Source organism: Genypterus blacodes, unplaced genomic scaffold, assembly GCF_046128005.1.
Source record: "Genypterus blacodes isolate CSIRO-AG114 ecotype Tasmania unplaced genomic scaffold, CSIRO-AGI_Gbla_v1 ptg000054l_1, whole genome shotgun sequence".
Lineage (NCBI taxonomy): Eukaryota > Metazoa > Chordata > Actinopteri > Ophidiiformes > Ophidiidae > Genypterus > Genypterus blacodes.
Genome location: NW_027466866.1, coordinates 1,063,615 through 1,085,856, shown reverse-complemented (window position 1 = coordinate 1,085,856; position 22,242 = coordinate 1,063,615). Strand labels below are relative to the sequence as shown.

The 22,242-nt window shown below is 43.7% G+C and overlaps 2 protein-coding genes across 10 annotated transcripts; one reads left to right on the top strand and one right to left on the bottom strand.

Annotated features, from left to right (window-relative positions):
• Nucleotides 1–319: 319 nt before the first annotated feature.
• Nucleotides 320–16,446, bottom strand: xxylt1 (xyloside xylosyltransferase 1). 3 transcript variants are annotated; one of them, XM_076151281.1, is made up of 6 exons: nucleotides 16,309–16,398; nucleotides 15,946–16,058; nucleotides 13,363–14,020; nucleotides 11,638–11,785; nucleotides 6,969–7,101; nucleotides 320–1,993 (listed from the first exon to the last, which is right to left on the bottom strand). In XM_076151281.1, the coding sequence occupies exons 3-6, from the start codon at nucleotides 13,897–13,899 to the stop codon at nucleotides 1,597–1,599; spliced, it is 1,215 nt and encodes a 404-aa protein (XP_076007396.1). In that variant the 5' UTR covers nucleotides 13,900–14,020; nucleotides 15,946–16,058; nucleotides 16,309–16,398; the 3' UTR covers nucleotides 320–1,596. The 3 variants fall into 3 exon arrangements, with proteins under 3 accessions (XP_076007396.1, XP_076007395.1, XP_076007397.1); XM_076151280.1 differs by lacking the exon at nucleotides 15,946–16,058 and having other exon boundaries at nucleotides 16,309–16,446; XM_076151282.1 differs by lacking the exons at nucleotides 15,946–16,058; nucleotides 16,309–16,398 and adding an exon at nucleotides 15,636–15,673.
• LOC143001601 (uncharacterized) lies at nucleotides 15,212–22,119 on the top strand. 7 transcript variants are annotated; one of them, XM_076151275.1, is made up of 12 exons: nucleotides 15,212–15,594; nucleotides 16,478–16,611; nucleotides 19,325–19,434; nucleotides 19,611–19,700; nucleotides 19,800–19,846; nucleotides 19,946–20,079; nucleotides 20,174–20,249; nucleotides 20,369–20,482; nucleotides 20,675–20,764; nucleotides 20,861–20,935; nucleotides 21,024–21,201; nucleotides 21,311–22,119. In XM_076151275.1, the coding sequence occupies exons 1-12, from the start codon at nucleotides 15,473–15,475 to the stop codon at nucleotides 21,518–21,520; spliced, it is 1,380 nt and encodes a 459-aa protein (XP_076007390.1). In that variant the 5' UTR covers nucleotides 15,212–15,472; the 3' UTR covers nucleotides 21,521–22,119. The 7 variants fall into 7 exon arrangements, with proteins under 7 accessions (XP_076007390.1, XP_076007389.1, XP_076007388.1 ...); XM_076151274.1 differs by having other exon boundaries at nucleotides 19,596–19,700; XM_076151273.1 differs by having other exon boundaries at nucleotides 15,213–15,594; nucleotides 21,024–21,216.
• The last annotated feature ends 123 nt before the right edge of the window (nucleotides 22,120–22,242 follow it).

The window sequence follows — 22,242 nt, the reverse complement described above, 5'->3', positions numbered from 1 at the left end:
CAACCAGGGGAGCAAACTACTAGAAAATCCCCCGGAAACCTTTATACAAGGAACAAAGACGAACTGGCAGAGGGACGGAACTACACAGACTTGACATGAAGGAAGGAGTGAGAACAGGGGGTAGAGACAAGCACACACAGACTTAACATGTATAGGTCCTGAATGATTTAGTTGACATTAGCTCCCAGCTGTTTTGAGATAGTTGATTTTCTCTGGTTTGTCTGCTGTTTATCAATTTTATCCTCAAGTCTAATGTATGTAAGCACGCAAAACTAAGACTCCAGTGTGTACAAACACATAACAGGAAATTGTAATGATCTCATAATTTATTTAGCAAAGATTGACAAAATTACAAAGGTATGAATAATGAAGAGATGATGTTGTGATACAAGAAAATTGAACTTTGAGTCGTTGCATTGATCACAGTGACGTGTGGAGAGACGGAGCGTGCTTGGTCCTTAACACGGATCAGCCCTCCAGGAATATTGCACGAGTTACTTCACTTACAGAGCCATTAGAATCCTACATACAGAGTGTGTGTGTGTTTGGTCGTGTGTATAAAAGGACAGAGAAACAAGTACATAGGATTTGGAATGGATACACAGAATAAATGAGGCAACAAAAACTATTTCAAGGAGAATGTCAGTGGTTTCAGCCCATCAATGAATCCCTTATATAGAAACTGTAGACATCTAAGTCAGATTTTTAAAGGTTACTTCGGAACAAATACATTTTTACATCGACTGTATTTCTGCTGCATTCAGTCTGTCCTCTTTTGTGTCCTTCATCGCGTGCTTGATAACCTGATTCGACTCGAGTTTTTAATTAGATCCGCTGCTCTTGTTCTTAGTTTCTGAAAGTGAGAGAAAAAAAAATTCAAGGCTAATTGATTAGCAGAAACTCTTATCTTCTAAGAGTCCTGTGCCTGTGCATTACCCATGATAATTACCCATACATGATTATTGAGTGTTGACATTTCCTCTAAACGGAGCGTGAGGAATCGTAAAAGTAGGTCAGCGTCCGCACCTGTGCTTTCTTGATCAGAGTCGTGTTGTAGAAAAGTGCAGCTTATTAACAAACAGCCACCAGTACCATTGATTTAACATCTTCAGCGGCCGCTCCTCTGTCCTCTGGAACCATTTATTGTCTTCTTGAGTCCAAATAAAGGTGCACCTGAAGGGAGGACTTCATGTAGGACACCATCTAGTTGAGTTCAACAAAAATGGACTGTGCAGGTTTACTTATAAAACTCGGAACAAAGTTTCAACTGATCTCCAGTAACATCTCACCTGAAACAGTTGCATTATTTGGCGTCTTCTAGACTCACAATAATCACAGACTTCATTTAATGGATTCTTACAAGTACTGATACGAGTATAAAGACTAAAGAAAGAATTGTATGATGCATTATGACATCAAAGCTTGAACTTGTTTGGGAGAGCGACAGTTGCCCCATGACCAGCAGGGGGCAAAGTCAGTGGCTATAGACGTGTAGAACGTTCAAGTGTAGCTGCTCCGGGAAAAGTCTGAATCCTGCTCCCCAAACAGGCAAGAAGAAGGATTTGTTTCATTTCAAGGGACAGTTGAGTCCAGAACTCAGTCGTCCGGTATGAGGCTGTTACAGTTCCCGTGGTAGATGTAGACGGGTCCTTCGCACCGAAAGTACAACAGAAACACGTCTCCATACCCGTGGTCCCTCCACCACGTGCACAGCTGGCGGTTCCAGCCACAGTCCAAAGTGTAGAACAGTTTGGGGTGCTCCATGCCGATCATGGTGAAGAAGTCCTGGTCCCCGAGGTGGCCCCTGAAGCGGTACTGCTCGGCCAGCTTGGCCACGTTGCTCGGCTCCAACAGCTGGTTGTACAGAGCCGAGGCCCTCATGGCTCTCAAGTCCAATAACATCACGCCGCTGTTGAAGCCTGGGAGGCCATCGGGAGGAGGTTCTCCGACTCGGGTCTGAGGGTTCTCCTTACGATACTGCCAAAAGGTGTGCCTGAGGGGGGAATCATTTCATCTGTGGGTTATTCTCTAAAACACTTAGAGAAAAGAGGCTAGACACAACTCATCCCAGGCTCCAGCAGTGATGTATGGCAGGTGTCCTCTATGATGATGATGATGATGATTTGTACGAGGTCATTGTGCTTTATACCAACCGATAACATCAGATGACTACTGAGTCTTCTGTCTACACAAAAATGGGACCAGCATGGCAGAGTTGAGGGTCAAACTCTTCAGTACAGCACTAATGCTGGTATGGTAATGAATAATTTGATTCCAACTGAGCCCACCATCTGTAAAAAATGTGTGTACTCGGGCTGCAGCAATTGGTTTTGGCAGAGAAAATGTAATGTTTGGCATTTAAAGAGGAGTTAATCAAATCTAAGGCTATCGCTGTTCAATGTCCCTGCAGGAGAGTCAGACACCATGCAGCACTTCATGCGATTACCACTCACTAAATGGGATTTTACCTTGGTGAATCAGATATGAGGTCACACAAATCTGAACTCCTTCCCTTTTGCAGTCTGGAACTTTTACACAAATTGCTAGAATTCTCTCTCCTATGCAGATGTGGGCCCTTGTACATTTATGAAAAGTGAGGAGAAGCTCTGTTTCAGTCCAGGTTTGCTGAACAAACAGCACCGAGGCCAAAAACAGTAAAACGGCAAGTCCAGGAGAAGGTGAGAGTGCCAGAGGCTCTTATGCCAACTCAGCACCACACACACACACGCACTTAATACTAACTGGACACAGAGCCTCATTCATGAACACTCTGTATGCACACATTTGATGTTGAATTATGCATAAGTTAATAACTCTTTGTTGGATTGTTTGCAGGTAAAGTTTAGCTTGTGGCTCCAGTTCTAAGCCGTGAATGAACAAATATAACCTATTGGTAACATTTGTTCTTTGCTCTATTCAAGGCATTTTCCACTCTGCTGCACCTTCGAGAGCAGAAGCAAAGTCAGAAATCACAAAAACTCTTTGACCTCTCACTGCTCCAGTCTATATGGAGTTTTATGGGAATCTGGCCTTTTGTTCCCTGCTTGAAAAATCCGAGCAGCTGCCACGTTGTTGATCCAAAAGTTTGATCTCGACTTTACAATAACGCTGCACAGGCTTCCTCCGTCCCCGCAGCCCAGCCAACTCTACAGGGAGCGATGAGAGATCCACTTTGATTTTTATTGCTGACCTATATTTCCGTGGCGGTAAGATGAAGTGCATAGTTTCTTAGAACGTTGGTTTGGAAGCAGCGGAGGCCCCTGTGGACCGTTTCCCCTCTTCGGATATGTAACGGCGTCTACGTGCCTTAAGTCACATTTAGGGTGAGCGGAGGGCAACGTCTCCACTGTTTTGACATCGACACAACACTGGGAGGGAACGTTAAGCGTTTGCTGGCGGCATTCGACGCAGCAGAGATTTAACAAACTCCGTGATTAACATTTAAAATATACAACTGTGAACAGATGACTACACGTTATGCTGCGTATTATGAGATGTTGACAGACGGCGCTCTCATACCCGTGTTAACATGAGGCCACACCGGCTCATACTCCAGGTGAGGATTGTCTCCATATGGGCTCTATGCAACAGACATGAATATCATAAAGGAGCAGTAAGATGGATTAACTTGAGTTTCTTAGAACAATTTCCACTCCTGCTAGAATTTCCGATAAGGTTCTTACTTGAAGAACATTAGGAAATATTTGTAAGAGGAATTGCTGACTTGATGGACTGAGACAAGCGTTTAAAATCCCTCATGTAACTGAGCTTCCTCTCTCACATACCTTTGTGTAGCTTTCATGCTGAATTTAAAAAAGGAACAAAGAGCAAAATCTGCAGAGTTCCGTTCCATAATGTTCGTACATGCTGATGACTTTGTCTACAGACATCATTAATTTTAATCAGCTCTCTTAAAAGCCCTATTCTTGTGTGTTCTGATTTTTTTTTTTGTCTACATTTGCAGAAATGTGAACTTCTAAGTAGCTGTCGGACTAAAACAAGCCTGCAATGCAGCCCAGGTCCCTGAGTTTAGCTCCATGGTAGCAGGCACTCCACACCAAGAGCCTCCTCCTCCTCCTCCTCCTCCGATGTGCCAGTTCACTGTTCTCTCGACTCTGGTGGTGCAAATTAGAGGACGGTCTGTCTCTCTCACCCTCCATAGAATGACAAGTATTGGAAGGTGACGAGGACACTCTGTGTCGCTATGCTGCACAAATGTTTGTCTTCCACTTCATTCTGAACAAAGTGGAAGACTGTCTGGTCTCAGAAAAAAGCTGCTTCGAACCCCCACCCCATGCTGCCAGAGAAGAGTCTCTGTCTGGTCCTCTGCCTCACTGCAGCAATAGGACACTTGGGATGAAGGGAGGCATTATAGTGCACAACCTAAAGGGAGCAGTTGGGATTATGGCATTGTAAATGATTCCAAAATACACCTCATTAAAATTCTGAACAAAGACAGAGCAGGTTGTCACTGCGTAGCCACGGTGGGAAGAAGCACAACATAGCTTCAGAGGCATCCGACTGTAAGAGAGCTACTGTACACGCCACATGTACCGTCTCAGAACACAAACTAGCAACGCAACAAGTTGAAACCGAACCACAAAGAAATGGCAAAAGCGCTCTTGGCGAACGTCCCTGTATTTTCCGTCTGTGGCTTTGGCTGTGACACTTGCATAAGAGGGTTACGTCTCTCGGGTCTAACAACATTGCAAATGTAGCAGCGGGAGATATCTTTTTTCCGCCAATAATGAACTCTTCAGTGGCAGGATGTGTGTGTGTTGAATGCAGCTGGTGGGAGGATGTGTTCCCTCGCATAATGCTCCGTCCATTAGCGCTCGAAGCAGCAGTCGAAAGCTTAGCGCCCTTTCAACCCACCGCAGGAAGAGGAGACAATGGCTCGCTCAACTTTTGTGATTAAATTATTACTTATCTGGTTATTATGGCTGGGGCCGGTGAGTTGGCAGTGTGTGGAGAAATCAGATGAGTTCTCAATGATTCACTCACTGCAGCATTCGATGTCCTAACACTGCAACTATGCAGGTTTATTATGGCGTTTAAAAGGTGGAGCATGATGACTTTCCCGTCTTTGTCCAGTGACTTCCAAGCAAAATAGATGATCAGTTCTATTTTCCTCAAACAAATTCAAATGAATCTACTTGAGCATGCCACATGTAAACTGTATAACAAGTGGACTTCTTCTGAATCAAGCTCGTGTAAACATCTCGTCTCGGTCTCGTGTCTTGACCTTAGCTGGACGTCTGCGTGCATAGACGCAGCTGTTTTCAAAGTTTCCTGGAATATGGAATGCGCTTCAAAACTTATGAAGTGCACTGAAGCAGCCCTGGTTTTGATGGTTCCCTTAACACAAACAAAGAAGTGAATACACTGGTAGACTAGAGTTGTGCCTCATAGAGCAAACGCACGTTCATCAGCACACATGCTGGTCTGAGAAAGGCAGGGACCCAGCTGAGGCAAGGGTTTGGTTGACAGTCTGCAAATTTCCTTTATAGTAAACAACGCACGTTCTGACAACACTGCTGTGCGTTCTACATTAGAGTGTCTGGGCGTGAGAGGCGAACATTGGGATGAAGTTCCCCTTTGTCAGAAAGCAACGGAGCTATTACAGTGGCAAGGAGAGATACAGATCTGTGTGTACTTCTTGATGCCATCCAAAGGCTTGCCAGTCACACACACACACACACACACACACACACACACACACACACACACACACACACACACACACACACACACACACACACACACACACACACACACACACACACACACACACACACACACACACACACACACACACACACACACACACACACACACACACACACACACACACAAAACAGCTTTCACTCGCTTCATTTCCATCCTTGCAACTTTTGATGCAGTTGGTTCTTTTGAGAGTAAAATGATTAAACGGTTGATGAAAGAATATTGATCTTTTCCACGGACGCCTTGGGACACTCGAGAAAAAGTGCCTTACAAGCACAGGTGTGAGATTGATGGCGTGCAATTTAAGCAAAATCGGATTCTTTCCCGGCCCTCTCTTCTGTTAAGTATACTGTTTTGCTATTTTCCTTTCTTCTCAAGAATGTCCTGGGAGAGGAGTTGAAAGCGCTGCAGCAAGAAAAAGGCTGACGATTACGCTGCCAGGTCCTAAACAGTCAAATAATCTTTAACTATTCCATCACAACCGACAAAACTGAGCTCTCTATTCCAACACGCCGCATTTATCAAACTGCTTTGAACCGATGTTGATACATGTGAACTGTTCTCAATTAAAAGGGGAAAGTATCATGTTTATGTTTTTGGAATTGTCTCACCCACGGTTTAGGTTTTCAGGCTATGCGATCATCATCAGGTGTTCATACCCTGGACAACATGCCTTTATATGGAAGCCACCTGGTCATACATGTGCATGCAGTTGCCGACCTGAAACCTACATCCTGACACGTCCCAGACACAGACACAGACACACACACACACACACACACACACACACACAGACACACACACACACACACAGACACACACACACACACACACACACACACACACACACACACACACACACACACACACACACACACACACACACACACACACACACACACACACACACACACACACACACACACACACACACACACACACACGTCCTGTTTTAATACCGTGCAAGTAAAACATTAAAGCAGTCAAAATGAGCTCGGCATGTTTGTGTTCAGTAGCCCCTTACTCAAAACCAAGTCTATACACACTGATTTCCTTTGTGTCCTCACATCTGTTCAGTGAATATACATATTTTGACAAATAATGGAGCTCAGAGACATTGAAGGCTTCATTGCTCTTCATCAGGTAACACTAAGTACTGTATTGTATTTATTTAATTACTTCTTTATAGTGCCCTGACAAAGTGGGACATATAAACCATAAGTCTTGTCTACATCACCCACCTGTAGACTGGCTGCATCTCTCTAGTGATGCCAATCACTGCTCCTGGAGGAAAGTGGTCAAACTTTTGAAAGAGGTCCCTGATGTTGGTCCTGTACTTCAGGTCCAGGTCCAGCTGCACAATGTGCGTCATACCTGGAGGAAGAAAAACACTCTTAATAATCAAAAAAACAAAATGATTAAAAGCTTTACATGAAACAATCTCATGGACAAAGTTGTTGCAAGCAGAGACAGAGAATGAGACCGTGTAAATAGAAATGGTATAAATGTGACAAAGGAAATGTCCTCCAAATTGTCCTTAAAATGCGGGAGGAAATATAAAGAAACTTGGCTGTGAAAAGCACCAAGTACACGCCGCAGTAAAACACTTTGCAGATAACATCCTAACAACAGTATCCAGGATATTCAGATCCTCATCTGTTCATTGTTCCACTTCCCATGTTTTGCTGGTTGGCATGGTGATGAAAGGATGGGAAATGCACAGGATTAAGGTGCCATGGGCAAAACATATTTATTGACCTAATGAAAGCATGCGCTGTGTCAGCTTGGGTGATACTTTCAAAAGGTGATGGTGGTAAACAACGCTTGGCGGCATACAAAAGAATAGTTTGGAATGCAATCGTTCTGAATGTTGGGAGAAGACGCAAGACCCTGAAACGAGGTTATGGAGGATGAATGAATCGATGGCTGAGTGGGTGGATAAAATTTGATCTAGCCTACTGATAGCATCAACCATTATAGTTTTGAAAGCTTGGCTGGAAAGACATTTTAGGATACTGGCCCAAACAAAAGATGGACACAAGATTGGACAGGACAGCACTGGAGTGTTTTCTGTGCTGTCCAAACAAGGAAGCAACCCACCACAATGGCTTCATGTGTTATGGCAACAAACGGGGCCTCGGAAGAGTAATCTCCGACGGGACACCGCTGTTTGTTTACATTGCCACGGCTTTACTGTTACTGGCAGGACCGGAAGAGGGTATTAAGTTGTTGCAACATTATGATGTGGAGGGTTTGATGTCGGATCAATGAGTCAACACAAAGTTCCACGAAAGGTGAAAGGTCGCATGCTCTCCAAACCAGTGTGGGAACTGTGGTGACATCATTGGTCAGTCGGCGATGGACCATAACAGCCAACTCATAACTGACAGAATCCTTCTATCGTGACATTCAAGCCCTGGAAAAAGACAATGAAGCAAATGTTCATTGATAGAACCTCACAAGTGGTAACTGAACTATAATTAGAAGCAGGATATTGCTACAAAAATTCCCAATAGATAAAAGAACAATAAACTGATTGCTTCAAGCAATCATAGGTAAAGTGTCACTGTTCATTGGAGTATTATTTCATATCATTGCAAAGATGTGGACAGATAAATCAGACTGGGGAATATTAACATGCAAACTGTGTAACAAATATTTAAAATTGTAGCACTTTGACATTATTGCCTTTTACTGGCAGAGCTGGAGGCTCTAAGTAATAATGAGGACCGATGATAATGATTTCCAAGAATGAGTGACAGATAACTTCATGTATAGGTATCGTTTTAGAGATGCTCTTAAGAGCGAGAAACCTGAGGCAAAGCTGTTTCTGCGCAATGCTCAGTGATTGATTCTTGCTGGTTACAAAAGCAGCCTCCTCGCTAATGAATAAAAATGAAGAGGGAAAATCATTTTAGGGCTCGTTTATCATTTAACAGAGTATGAAAAAAAACCCCAGTAAATAATGTGGCACCGGTCTGAACCGGTGGCTTGCCTCACTGCGGCACCATCCAGAGTTGCCAACAACACCACATTGGTCTCGTCAGATCAACTTCAGTGTGTAATCACTAACAGACTGCTAATGAAGGGAAGTAGCTGGTGTGTGTGTCCTCTCTCCAAGCTTTTCTGGAAGCCTCCTTGCTCTTCTTTTCTATTCCAAATCGCATTCATAAAAGGAGAAATCTCATTAAGAGGACGCACCTTGACTAAATTCTTTGACTAAGTCATGCAAGAATGAAGAACAAAGCAGAAATATGATAAATCGTTTATAAACAGAAGGTAAATTCAAATGCATTCTCTAAGTAATTGGTTAACTTAAGTTTGATTTTGAGAAGAAAGAATCTATGATATCACGGCCAAAAAAAGATTTAGAATGAAGCTGTAGATTATTTTTTGGATGGCACCATTTGTTAAAACAAGAGTAGCAGAAAGGTTTAAATCAATATCGGTGGTTGTTGTTGTTGATATTATTATTATGTTGTACTGGTCATTCCCAGGTGGTTTGTGGGTAGAGTAATTCATTGGACGATAATGCCATTAGGTAGCTCAGAGGTTGCCCGAGGTCTTGGCCGACCAGCACAGCCCTGCTTGACTCAAGTGCATTACAACAATTGCAACAAAACAGCATAGACAATGTTTACCTAACATTCTCTTTTCCAGGCAGAAATGGGGTCAACCTTATTAAAGCCATCGTGACATCTTTATATAAGCATTTATAGCCTTCGCACTAGATGCACTTAAAGGATAAAAGAAGCCCCGGGCGCTGTTGAGAGAGAAAGAGAGAGAAAAGACTAGAGCTAAGGAAGGCAGGTTACATTAGGCCAGATCAAAAGACATTCTGAGAGCTTAAATACTTTCAGCCAACAGCTACATTTGAATAAACATCGTTTCTTACTGGAAAAGAAATCTGCTAATTGCAATGTTGCAATATTTTACAATAAAATAAAACAAATCAACTTTTTGAAGAGTGCTTCTTTGGCATGAACGCTATTCAAATCTCTTGTCTTGCAAGGCAATAGCCAAAATTTAATTGTACCTGCCAAAAACATGAATGAAAAATGAAATGAAAGAAACTATTGTGCTCGGAAAAGAAGGAAAGAGGCCCAAGAATGGACCCTTGCGGCACTCCGTATGGCATAGTGGTTTTCACTGATTCATGAATACCAATAGAGACAAATAAATGCCTACCCCCTAAGCATGTTGTGAACTATGTGAGGGCTATTCCTGAGATTCCAATCCAGTTCTCTAATTTGTCTTATTGGCATTTTAGGATCAACGAGATCAAAAGCTGCACCAAGATGTAGCAAGACCAGGACAGTTATTTTACCCGAGTCTGTGTTTAGGTGGATATCATTTAGTACCTTTATGAGGCCAGTACTGTGATGTTGACCAAAGCCTGATTGGAAGTTGTCATAGTTGCCATTTGTGTTCAAGTAGAACAAGAACTCCTTCACTGATATGAGGCAAATATGGCAAACCCTAAAAATTCCAGGTACCAATATACCATTTCGGCATCAATCTTTCGGCAAGTAATTTCAGACAACAAATGGTTCAGCCCCCGGCTAAATTCCAGGTCCCCCTGTCGTCACTGCAGCGAGGCCATTCACACATTAGCCATCGTACCTTCCGTGAAAAACAGAGGTTGGCAGAAGACGATCAAGCCACAGCATGTCGATACCTCTGGGAGTGACGTACAAACATGGAACACTTCTCCACTAAAAAAAACATTGTGTTTCTGGGGAACTATATCATTGACCATAACAGGAATCTTTCCACTGTTACATTTCCATTTGACAAGGTCAAATGATGTGGCAACTGGGTCTTATTATTCAGCTGCGTCTCTTCCTGGAGGCTTTAATTATGCTCTGTGGACGTGCAGCGGTAGGATAATTTACAGTTACGTGCTTGCAGAATGCTTTAAAATGGTAGTATTCTTTTTAACAAAGCAAAGATTACATAAACATAGCCAAGCCACAATTTATTACTAGTTTAAAAAAATCACTGAGCATAAAGTACACTCTGTGTGTCTGTATTTGTCAGAGCTGAAGACTGTAGGGGTAGAGAAATACAATATAGACCTCATAAAGATGTACGTTTCCCTGTACACCTAATAAATGCCTTTCCGCTGGTTTAAAGCTGCACACTAAGTTCTGTTCCAACTGGCACAGTAGATTTGCTTTTGGCAGCCAAATTAATCGAGCTGGAAACACAACATTCATCTCCCGACACAGAGAACAACAGATGTTTGGCGGAGGGTTTCGTCACTTAGCATCTCGAGCGCCCAAACCTGACAATGCGAGACGACACACCTCCAACTTCAGTAAAACATTTAGCATGTAACGGGAAACTTTGTCTCAGAAAACTCTCAGGGACATACAATGACGACATTATTCAAAATTAGTCAAAGTATTTATAAACTGCGTGTCTCAACCATAAACGACTTTTTACAGCTGAGGGACAAACGTGCACTCATGCGTTCTATGCAAAATAAGTTGGTTCATGTAACTTGTGGAGATGGCTTGCTTCTTGAGTTCTGCACAACAATAGCATGCAAAAAGGGGATGACAACAGTGAACACAAGTCTTGATACACAGACTATCCAGATAATTAATGTTTTCTGCTGCTGTTGAAGATTTGTTTATATTAGATATGTGAAGATACCAATTGATTAGGTCAGTGTAAAATAAAATGAAGTCAGTGCTGAAGTCAGGTCAGGTCCATCCAGAGAAAACTAAACTCTACAAGGTTGTTCTGTCTCTGTACGTCTGTTGTGCACGGAAATCCAACATTTTCAGCCCGTGCTTGCCTTTTAAACATTTCAGTGTACAGTGTCTAATGAGATCTAAGCTTTACCACCAGTGATCTACATCTCCATTCACTTACAACAAAAGATTGCAAAAACGTGCTTACTTTCTGGCATGATGTGGTGCATAGCTACGGACAGGAAGAAGATGGCGTCGCTGTAGTAAGCCCCAGAGCCGGCGCTGAAGTGTTTCTGCATGGCCTCCACAATAGGAAACAGTTTCTGTGTGAGGACGGCCACGTCATGGAACAAAACCTGCATGACAGACAAACACATTTGAACCATCTGAACTCAAATCACGGGACTCAACACAAAGTACATGAGGGCGCAGAGAACAGCTTTTCACCTGAAACATATCCCCAGGTCTCAGACAGAACTATGGTGTCTGGTCAAAAAAATTTTTTACACTGAACACCAAAACATTGCATCACACAGCGTTGTCTGATTTGCCACGTTAAGGGTTGCTAAGTTGTGGGCTTTGTTGGAATTCGAGACAGTCGCCCTGATCCTCCTGCTGACCCTTAAAACCTGTGACAGCTGTGAGGCAGCCGTTGCCATTATGATCACGTGCGACATATCGCCAGATTAGAGAAAGAGGATTTCATCAACACAGTAAGCAGTGATTATAATTAAATCTTTCCTTTACAGGGAATAATAACATATGTTAGACACATCATGTTGCGGGCATTTTCTGATTAAGCCTGGGAGCAAAGTGAATCCTGGACAGTACGGCCGTCACGTTATGAATCGGGCGCACATGGCTGGGATGGGACATTTAATGATCCCTGTCCTGGCAGATTAAGGTAAGCCCCGGGTCTAAATCAGGCAGTGTAATATAATGACACATAAATCACTGCAGTTATGAAAATAAATAAGGCAGTGCAAGATTGGAATTGATTAAACCGGCGGTAACAAGAAAATAAAAAGAAATGATAAAGCATTCAGAGCACATACAGGATGCCTCCATCAAAGTTATTCAATGCTATAACTCTGTTCCCTGTGATAAAAGGAAATTCGTTTTTACATCAGTGTCTGTACCAGAAGACAATGGTGCTGATTAGTTGATGGCATTCATTGTGACTTTTGAAGAACACTTAAGTCGTGTGTGGGAGTGTATTTGTGCCTTCTCTCCTTGAAACAGGATTGAATGGAGCTTTCAGACAATTCTGACCAACAACAACAAGTGAACAGAGGATCCAAGGACCACCTTTATAACAAGCATTTCGGGGAATTTTCTTGTATTGTTAAGGGACCAAGGTTCACAGGGCTCCGAACAAATGACTGAACAAAACACAGCATCCACGTCAATAACTTTTAGCACCTAGGTTAATGAGAGAAATAAAGGGGTCAATTCTGTAGAGACCTCTTCTATCTGAGGGGCATAGAGAGCAAAACAAAACAGGGAGCTATTTGACCCTGTGCCTCAAAAGAGACACAAAATCAAGCTGGGCCAAACTCGACCCAATCAGAAGTAGACATGGTATCAGCCTGAGATAATACAGAGCAGCAGATATCGCAGGGGGAAGGGACGTGACAAGGAGGACCTGGTTGCTGAGGGAGGTCGTGAGGAAGACAAAATATGTTAACAAGTTGATGATCTTGTGCTTGGTGATGCATATAAAGCAAACTAAATGGGTCAGAACATAACGTTAACAAGAGGAGCGCAAGAGGAGACGGGATCTTTTCTGTGCAGACAGGCCACAGTATGGGAGGGATGTCCAGACTCATGATGTGTTAGTTTAGCAGGCCAACACTGCCCCCATGTGTTTCACTCAGCCACACCAACTTATACAATGTGTTCTAATATCAATGGCAGTTCTTTCACTACCTACCTCATGCTTAAATGTGGCATCTGGTAGGAACTCCTGGAGCATCCTTTCTCCCAGTTCTTGGCTGGCAGGGTCGCTCACAAAATGAAGGACCAGCACTTCTCCTTCCATGAAGTGACCGTGCTTAATCATGGACAACATGGCTACTCTGAACTTCTCCTGCAGGCTCCGGCTCTTGTCCACCTTGGTGAACATCATCAGCGCGTGGTAGTGTTGGCGGACAGCTCCGTCGCCCTCCCTCACAGACCTAGAACCCTCACTCACGTCTGCTACATCTTGGTCTTCCTCCCCGTGCTCTTGAGATCCAGGCATGTGCGGCGGCCGGGTGTCCACAGAGAGATCGGCGTCGTTTCTGTTGGCGTTGTGGCTGGCCTGGGTCTGCTTGATCCTCTTGGTGGTGCTGGAGAAATTTTGCTTCTCTGAGCCGAAGTAGTAAAAAGCTACAACAGCAAGTGCAGCAGCCAGCAGAAGGACGAACTGATAGGACCTGAATGTACTGATCCTACCCATGGCTTTGGCTACCGCTCTTAGGATGCCCATGTCTCCAAAACACTGTGTTGTCTTGGTGGAGTCATGGAAGAGGGGGTAACAACAGGAATACAGTCTCCATTTTGTGTCACTTCATGGTCAATGTCACTTTTCACAAGTTGTGGCCAAATTCCTGCAAGAGAAAGAATACTCATTTAACCAAAGTACCTCAAAATAACACATTGGCTACAAAAAAAACACATTTGAACATTAAATATAACAAACTAAGCATGAGGAATGCTCGAAAACCGAACAGAATGCACATAATTGTAATTTGACAGAGGAGAGAGGGCCATTTTACGAATTTCGCGCCATGACAATCCTGCTTCACCTCCACGGTTAAATGAGCTGCTCGTCCAGAACTCTTATTTATTTGAGTGTTATTACCACGAACAGGCACAGTGTTTAACTTAATACAACAGTAACACTCTCCCTTCTCACTTGCCTGTTAGTGTGTTGCTCCGCGGTTTCATTATGCCGACTTGCACTGATTTATCGGATCTCCGAGTTTAAGAAGCAACAAGTCTGCCAATGCATTATCCATTATTATGCAATCTGTGTAGCAATTTACCGCAAAGGTCAAATCTCCTCGAGAAAGAGAGAACTGACCCAAATTCGATGTTTACACACGAGCTAGCTACGAATGACTCTATATTCATTTACACGCTAACGTGCGTAGTTCGCTTGCACTCCGACACTTGGTTCGATAAACATAAACGCTTGGCAGAGCACTGTGCGTTCTATGTAAATGTTATTCTCTATGCGTACATTCTTTCGTTGCTTGAAACGATAGATGCTTTTACATAGCAACGAAAAACAAAAAAATAAAATGGCACTGACTCAAAGTGAAGGAGCCCGCTAGCTATAGCATCCTATGACACGACATAGCCACGCCCACTTTGGTGGCCGTATTTTGACCAACCTCCGCGTTTACTTCAAGTTCTTTACGAGAAAATGAAAACGGATCAATGATTAAAATCTAAGTAATTCAATTCATTGCATTCAATTAATATAAAGCGATATAAAGCAGAAAATACAATATACTTTATTTACATATAAATATAAATATATATATATATTTTACAGCGTATAGATACAAATTACTTTTTTAAAACGATAGTTATTTGGGTTCTTTACTTATCTATTGCTGTGTTTTCACCAAAAAATATTTCATTACATTTAATGTTCGATTATTGTTTTTATTTTCTTCTGTATGTGTTCATCTCGTTTCTAATGCTTTACGAAAATTACCCGTCAACTAAATAGTGCCCTTAAGGTTTGCCACACTGAGGTTTACGACATCAAACCGGAAATTCAGAAATTTACGAATCGCACTTGAATGCGGCATCACCGTCTCACGACGATTTCGGCAGCGGCATTGTTGCTTTCTGCTAGCTGTCCACCTGCATCTAGCTAATGCTAAGCCTCCTGTAATTACAAACAATGGTCGTTTTTGTATTGGCGTGATACTGTACGGTAACTCGACGACGTTACAAGTATTCGAGTGTTGTAATCGCTCTCTTACGCAACCGATCATTCTTAAAAATTTCGGCTAGAAAGCTAGCTAGCTAGCTAGCTTAGGAAAATGAGTTCCAGCACGCACGTAATTCAGGTGACTAATGTCTCCCCGAGCACCACGTCCGAACAGATGAGGACTCTGTTTGGATTCCTCGGGAATATAGAGGAGCTCAAGCTGTTCCCCCCTGAGTGAGTATCCCAAACAAATACGGGTAAATACTCCCGCTTACCTTACGCGGCTCGTGTGTGGCCTGTAACGGTAAGCGGGCCTCCATGCTCGGGATGCTAATGCTAACATTTCCCCGCGCCTTTAGAGGAACGCATCGATCGTGAGTTGTTTATATGTGATAGAATCAACGTGATAGCTTAACCAACTAAATTGCAACGTTATCTTAGTGGTGCATGTGAGTTTTAGAAAGGTGTAGGAAATTTCAGATGAATTAACGTAAATATCGCGATATTATTTCACAGCAGCATGGGGTTTTAAACGTAGCTCCAATCCAGCGTGGATTTCTCGCCTTGCCGTGTTTTCGCTTTCACCTGGTATCCTCCAGCTTTGATGGCGCTACCAGGTGAACTGGTTTGATCAGTCCTGATTTATAACGACGAGGAAGTTTGATTGTTCCACGCTTCCGGCACCATCTCTTGTGAAGCTTTAGTGGTAAAAAAAAAAAATAATAAGTAGACATAACAAAGCACGAATAGGAAAATACAATAACAACAACAGAAGGGAAGAGTCAACGTGATTGCGCAATCGAGTCATTTTACTAGTATAGTATTATGTAGATTCTCCAGTTCCGTGTATGGAAAATACGATAAGACTTGAACATTTATACATCCGTAGGTAGATCACGAAATTAACCCTAAATTTCAAGTATTTGTTGTACTCCAATTTGAACTCACGTGAGCATGAATGCGATGTATGAATTGTGATCGATTGATGTTTCCCAGCGTAAATTCATTTGTCATTCGGGGACCCCAAACTTGTTCACGAGCTGAAGGCCATTCAACAGAAAAAACATTGCAGTATCCTTGTTTGTATTCGTGGCAACATATCTGTATTTTCTTCCAGTGACTCTCCCTTGCCTGTGACTTCACGTGTCTGTTTTGTAAAGTTCCATGAGTCTGAGTCGGTGGGCGTGTCCCAGCACCTGACCAATACCGTCTTCGTGGACAGAGCCCTGATCGTTGTCCCTTTTGCTGAAGGTGGGTATCTTGTTTTTGTTTCTTCACTCTCGCCTCCTTGAGCCTATGACATCACAATGTGTAGATGTGTTAATGCAATCACAAACACTTATCTGAGCTTCAGCCCGAGCACAGTGAGCTAAGGTTTTTTTTTGTCATTGCTCGGCATTTCTAGGTTTGTAACAAGGGCAGAATTTTGTTTTTTTAACATTTTGTGTCCCATGTCTTTTACAATCGAGCTGTAAACTTCTCTCTCTGTTATTTGTGTTGTGGTCTTCATAGTGCACAAGTCATTTGCAGAGAGCCCCTCCTTGCTGGCTGCAAGTGGTCCCGCTGCCACCAGGAGATTAGACAAAATAATGGCACCAGACTCGCAAGCCCCCCCTTCTGTCTCTCGTGCTGCAGTAAAAATATTAACTCTTCTTTCTCTCTCTGTCCAAGGCATCTTTCATTAAAACGATTAGCTTCGCAACTCTGAGAGGGTTACACCGGTCTCCGTCCTTCAAAATTCAAATGAAGCGATTTACATATTTAAAGGTATTTTGGTCTGTAGGCACACAAACCTAGAGGACGCCTGAGCTGAACTACAAGCACACCAATGCACTTAAAGCTGCTTGGTAACACTTAGGTTCCTTTATTGTAACTCATTGCACATCAGGTGTTCCAGTTCAGTCCAATTAATGCACACTGACTGGATCAACATGCACAGCTGCTTTGGACGGTGACCTAACCTCCATTTCAGCTCCACATGTAATGAGATCAGAAAATGCTGACGTTTGGCTGTGGAATGAATTAGAACTCATATTTGTTGAAGGCCGCAGTATGCATCTTCTGACACAGCTCGTCCAGTCGGAGGTTAAGTTGTCTGTCTGTTCTGAACGCTCACTGTTAGGTGGAGTGCAAGGCCTTGGGTGGAGGTAGAGTGTGTGTGTGTGTGTGTGTGTGTGTCTCGTGATTAATCAAAAGAACGGGGCGAAATGGCACAAACGTTGACTTTAGGTGAGGGGCTAACCATAGTTCTGTCTTGTATGTGTTTCTGCGCTCTTCACTCAGTTATAAACGGTTGTTACGGCGCATAGTTTCACTTTCCCTCCTCTGCACGGAGGGCAGATGGCTCGTATTCACACCTCGGCACAAAGCAGCCGACCGCCCGCGTGAAGCCGGAGAGGGAAACAGGGTTTCCGCTCTCTTGCGCCTCGCTGACAGTGTGTGGGATGAAGCGTACTGCGGCCTTGATAGTCGGGGAGGTTTCTGACACAGATATACACAACTCTGACTGTGTAGTAAAGCTTTAAAGCAAGCATACACAGAGACATGTAACTGTTTTCAGACAGGAAACACTAAATCAGGAACAATCTGGACCTGCCTACACCCAAACACACAAACATGCAAGCTAGATGATCTTCTAATCAACGCACTATACTGGACCTGAATGTGTGTGTGTGTATTGTGATCCGACATAGTGAGAATTTTAAGCAGCACACACACTCCAGAGCGGCTTTGGCTTTTGCTTCTCCCTCTCACCTGACGCTTCATACTTGAGTGATAATCGTTGCCTTGATGCTTGATGTGTCGCCATAGAAATGCATTTTTTGTTGCGCCTTTTCTCTCTCTCTCTCTCTCTCTCTCTCTCTCTCTCCACACCCACACACACACACATATGACTCTGACAGGGTTGAGTGAATCTCTTAACGGTGGTGTTTCTTTTGTTGTTGTGTTTTACAGTTCTTTTTCCTGGTTCAGCCAGCCCTATATACCAGGCCCTGCTGACAATGCCACCAACAGTTTTGTCTTCTGCAGCCTTATCCTGTCTCTCAAGTGTCCTTTCTGTTGTGCGCGTGTGTGTGTGTGAGTGCTGGGATGTGTGTGTTTGTCTCTCTCTCTCTCTCTCCCTCTCTCTCTCTCTCCCTTGTTAAATGAAGTTACCAGGTTTTAAAGTTAGCCTGTGTTCAGTCAAACATGTGGATGGTCTTCTCCATTAAGTTTGCTGTTTTGATATTCTCTGTTTATGTCACCGTTGTCATGATGCTGTCAGGGCGTTTTGCTGGCATTATCCCTGTTGTTCACGGCAGATTAAGCTTTTCTGACATTGTTTATTCTGTTTAGAGACATACTGTAGGTAGAATCTTGAGTAGTACTGTATCTGGATAGCAGTACTTTAGTTTCTGGTGGGATTGTTCAATGCAGCCGCCATCAAACGGCCAGGAAAGGGCCTAAGAAACCTTTTCTCTGTTTAGTGTTGGTGATGGTAAGTCATGTTGAATTGTGCCTTTCTGTCTCCACCCAAATCATGAACTTTGTTCTCTGTATCCCAATGTTTTTGTGTGCTTTTATAGCGAAGCAGCCGGCGTGAGTCGCTTGTTCATAAAACATCTAATGAAAGTTGAGAGCACATCCCACGGGACAACTGGCTGTGCTTGCTTACGTTTGGTTCATGACTTAAAAAACAAGTACAGGTGATAAAATCTTGGCAGTGTTGACCACAGTGTGTATTGTGATTCTTTTTTTTTTTTTGCAATCATAGCTGCTAATCCTACAATCATACTTTCACAACAAGAACAAGAAAAAAAACAATCAGGACTCAAATTTACAGACAAGACCAAAAGTGGACTTTTTTTTATTTTCTATCTTTGCTACAGAGTAGTTAGACTGAGGTGTGGCTTGTCTGCAAGTCTTGTCTGAGTGTTGCAGGTGTTGGTGTGGAGCGTTGCACTGATTCTTTGTTCCTCTCCAGGAGTCATTCCTGATGAATCTAAAGCTATGTCCCTGCTGGCTCCAGCCAATGCCGTGGCAGGAATGATGCCTGGGGGCGGGCTTCTTCCAACACCCAATCCTCTGGCCTCGGTGAGTTGCAACATGAAACCTTTTAGAATCCAACTTTGCATGATCATCTAGTCTTCCTTCCAAGTTTCTCTTTGCTACTACTGCTTGCAAATCAAAGTATGATTCATTAACACATGTGCCATCCTTGAGTAGTGCATGTCTGAAGTGTTTAATGTGTGAAGTGTGCAATATTTCAGATGGGAGGGACACCGTTCGGGGGTCTGGGCGGTCCCAGCATGGAGCAAATGGCTGCCATGGGAATGCAAGGACCCAACATGAACCCTCAGGTTAGGATTGGATCGGTGGCATTAGGGATCGCAGCACAAATGCTCAGTGCTGTGTAAAGTGTTTTGTCCAGCTGATGACATCACTCTGCTCTCTTTCAGGCTCTCTCTGCCGATTTCCTGAAGCTCATGCAGTCGATGGACCCCAAGTAAGAAACGACACAAACTCCTCCACCGTGTGCAGAGCAGGGCGGAGTCGTCCACGGAGACGTCTGAGAGACAAATGTGATTAACCCGTGTGCTTGCAGGTTGAACCCCCTGGCGGCTGGACTGAACATGAATCCGGGGATGAAGGCCGACGCCTCCAGCAAGGAGATGGAAGAGGCCATGAAGAGAGTCAGAGAGGCTCAGTCACTCATCTCTGCAGCCATCGAACCAGGAAGTGAGTACGGTAATACAGTCAGCGTTGAACGGAATGAAGAGGCATCAAATCACCCCTACAGGCGTTTAACGCTCTTTTTTCTTTGATTCTGCAGATAAGAAAGACAAAAAACATTCCCGCTCCCGTTCTCGATCACGACGCAGGAGATCCAGGTCTCGTTCAAGACACAGGTAAGACGGGCCCCCGCCTTTCAAACCCTAGGTCCGGTCTAACGTTAGGCCGTGAGGGAAGAGATGGTGATCTGCAAGAAATGTGTAACAACAACTCATTTTGTTCTTTTTTTTGGCAGACGATCCAAAAGTCGTTCCCGTCGCAGGTCCCATTCAAGGAGCAGGAGGAGATCCAAGAGCCCACGGAGGAGGAGGTCCCACTCCCGAGAACGAAACCGCCGCAGTAGATCAAGGTCAGTATCTTCACGAACGTACCCAAGACCAACACCGTCTAAACCCTTTACACAATCATTTGTTTACTTTGAGTTTGAGACGGTTCAATGCTGCTGTTGAAGAATCTGACCTGCACTTGTCACCATCTTTTAAATAACTTATGACCTCTGTCTACTGTTGTCTTATGCATTTTCTGTGTTTATCTTCAACAGAGACAGGAGAAAGGAGGAGAAGTCCAAGAAAAGGTCAAAGACGCCTCCCAAAAGCTACAGCAGTGCTCGGAGGTCTCGCAGCATCAGTCGGTGAGTAGGGAACCGTGTGTCCTGAGGATAAATGAGCTGTAGATTCTAATGAGGGTCTATGTAGTTAATGTTAAGTGCTTCGTTATCTCTAATCAGGAGGCACAAGCGGAGCCGCACTGCGTCCCGGTCCCCTAAGAGGAAGCCGTCCAGGTCTCCATCACCCAGACCACGGTGAGTTTCTTTCTCTGGAGTACAGGAATGTACAAAAAAAGAATCTTCTGGGGGTTGTTCCATCCACAACTGTTTGTTTTGTATACAGCCACAAGAAGGAAAAGAAGAAGGACAAGGAGCGTGAGAAGGACCGGGAGAGGAGAGAGGACAGGGACAGGGACAGGAGCAGGGATGAAAGAGAACGATCCTCCAGCAAGAAGAAAAAGAGCAAAGACAAAGATCGCGAACGAGAACGCAAGTCCGACAGCGACAAGGGAGACGTTAAGGTTCGTTCGGAAACGGTAACTAAGCCCAGAACACACACAAACACTTCAACATTGCAGTCCCACAATCAAATTCCGTTCCAACTATTGATCCATGTCACGGCTTTGACAGGTGACTCGCGACTACGACGAGGAGGAGCAGGGCTACGACAGCGAAAAGGAAGGAGTAGAGGAAGACGACGAAAGGAAGACCGACTCGGACACGGCCTCCACCCCCAAAGCCCCGGAGGAGCTGGAGGCTGTGGCTGACGTACAAGTCCCCAAGAAGTCCAAGCTGAACGGAGACGACCACCACCAAGAAGACATGGAGATGAGCGACTGAAACCCCCCCCCCCCCCCATCTTATTTCTATTTTTAATATCGGCCACAACGTTTCTGTGCCTGACAGTAAAAACGGCGACTTGTCTTAAGTGCAGCGGTGGTGTGGGCGGGGCTCCACTGAGTCTCTACTGTATACGTAAGAAATTTGGTGATATTTGTAAAAGACATGGAAGACGAGGACTAAAAAAAGTTGTTTTTTTTAAGTTGTCAAATTGCTGTACTTATTTTAAAACGTCCTTTTTTTCTGTTTTTCTTTTGCCCCAGACTCAATATACAGTATTTCCACTTTCACTGAATTGCTGTTAGATTTTACCAAGACAGAATTCGCCCCCCCCCCCCCCCCCCCTTTGCCCATTTGGACTGTTAGTCACCGCGCGCAGCACAACGTCTCGTTTCCGTGCTGACCCTGTTTTTTTTTGTTGTTTTTTGTCACGTTTAACCAATTAGCTTTAACTGTAACGCACTCAGTCCTGTTGCAGCTGTCCAGCTCATTTTACAACCCTTTGTAAGTGTTCACTGTAGATTGAAACATGTTATTGCTATGGAAATAGCTCGTCTGCAATAGATTTTACATAACTAATAAATTTGGGTCAAACTGTCTCCTTTGTTATGCTACGTGAGTGAAAACGACATTGAATACAGTGAGTGACACGGCAACAGTCATGTTAGGTGGGGTTTTTAATTTTGTACATTTTATACAAAAATACTGTGGCTGACTTGTAC

What these genes read in the sequence shown, in the direction of transcription:
- xxylt1 (XM_076151280.1), bottom strand. Translation starts at nt 13,899, where the DNA reads ATGGGCATCCTAAGAGCGGTAGCCAAAGCCATGGGTAGGATCAGTACA. An exon ending in ATGCCACATTTAAGCATGAG is followed by an intron (nt 11,786 to 13,362) that starts GTAGGTAGTGAA and finishes TCTGTCATGCAG; the next exon opens with GTTTTGTTCCATGACGTGGC. An exon ending in GAGATGCAGCCAGTCTACAG is followed by an intron (nt 1,994 to 6,968) that starts GTGGGTGATGTA and finishes TTCCCCCCTCAG; the next exon opens with GCACACCTTTTGGCAGTATC.
- LOC143001601 (XM_076151272.1), top strand. Translation starts at nt 15,473, where the DNA reads ATGAGTTCCAGCACGCACGTAATTCAGGTGACTAATGTCTCCCCGAGC. An exon ending in GACCCAACATGAACCCTCAG is followed by an intron (nt 19,701 to 19,799) that starts GTTAGGATTGGA and finishes GCTCTCTTTCAG; the next exon opens with GCTCTCTCTGCCGATTTCCT. An exon ending in TCTCCATCACCCAGACCACG is followed by an intron (nt 20,936 to 21,023) that starts GTGAGTTTCTTT and finishes TTTTGTATACAG; the next exon opens with CCACAAGAAGGAAAAGAAGA.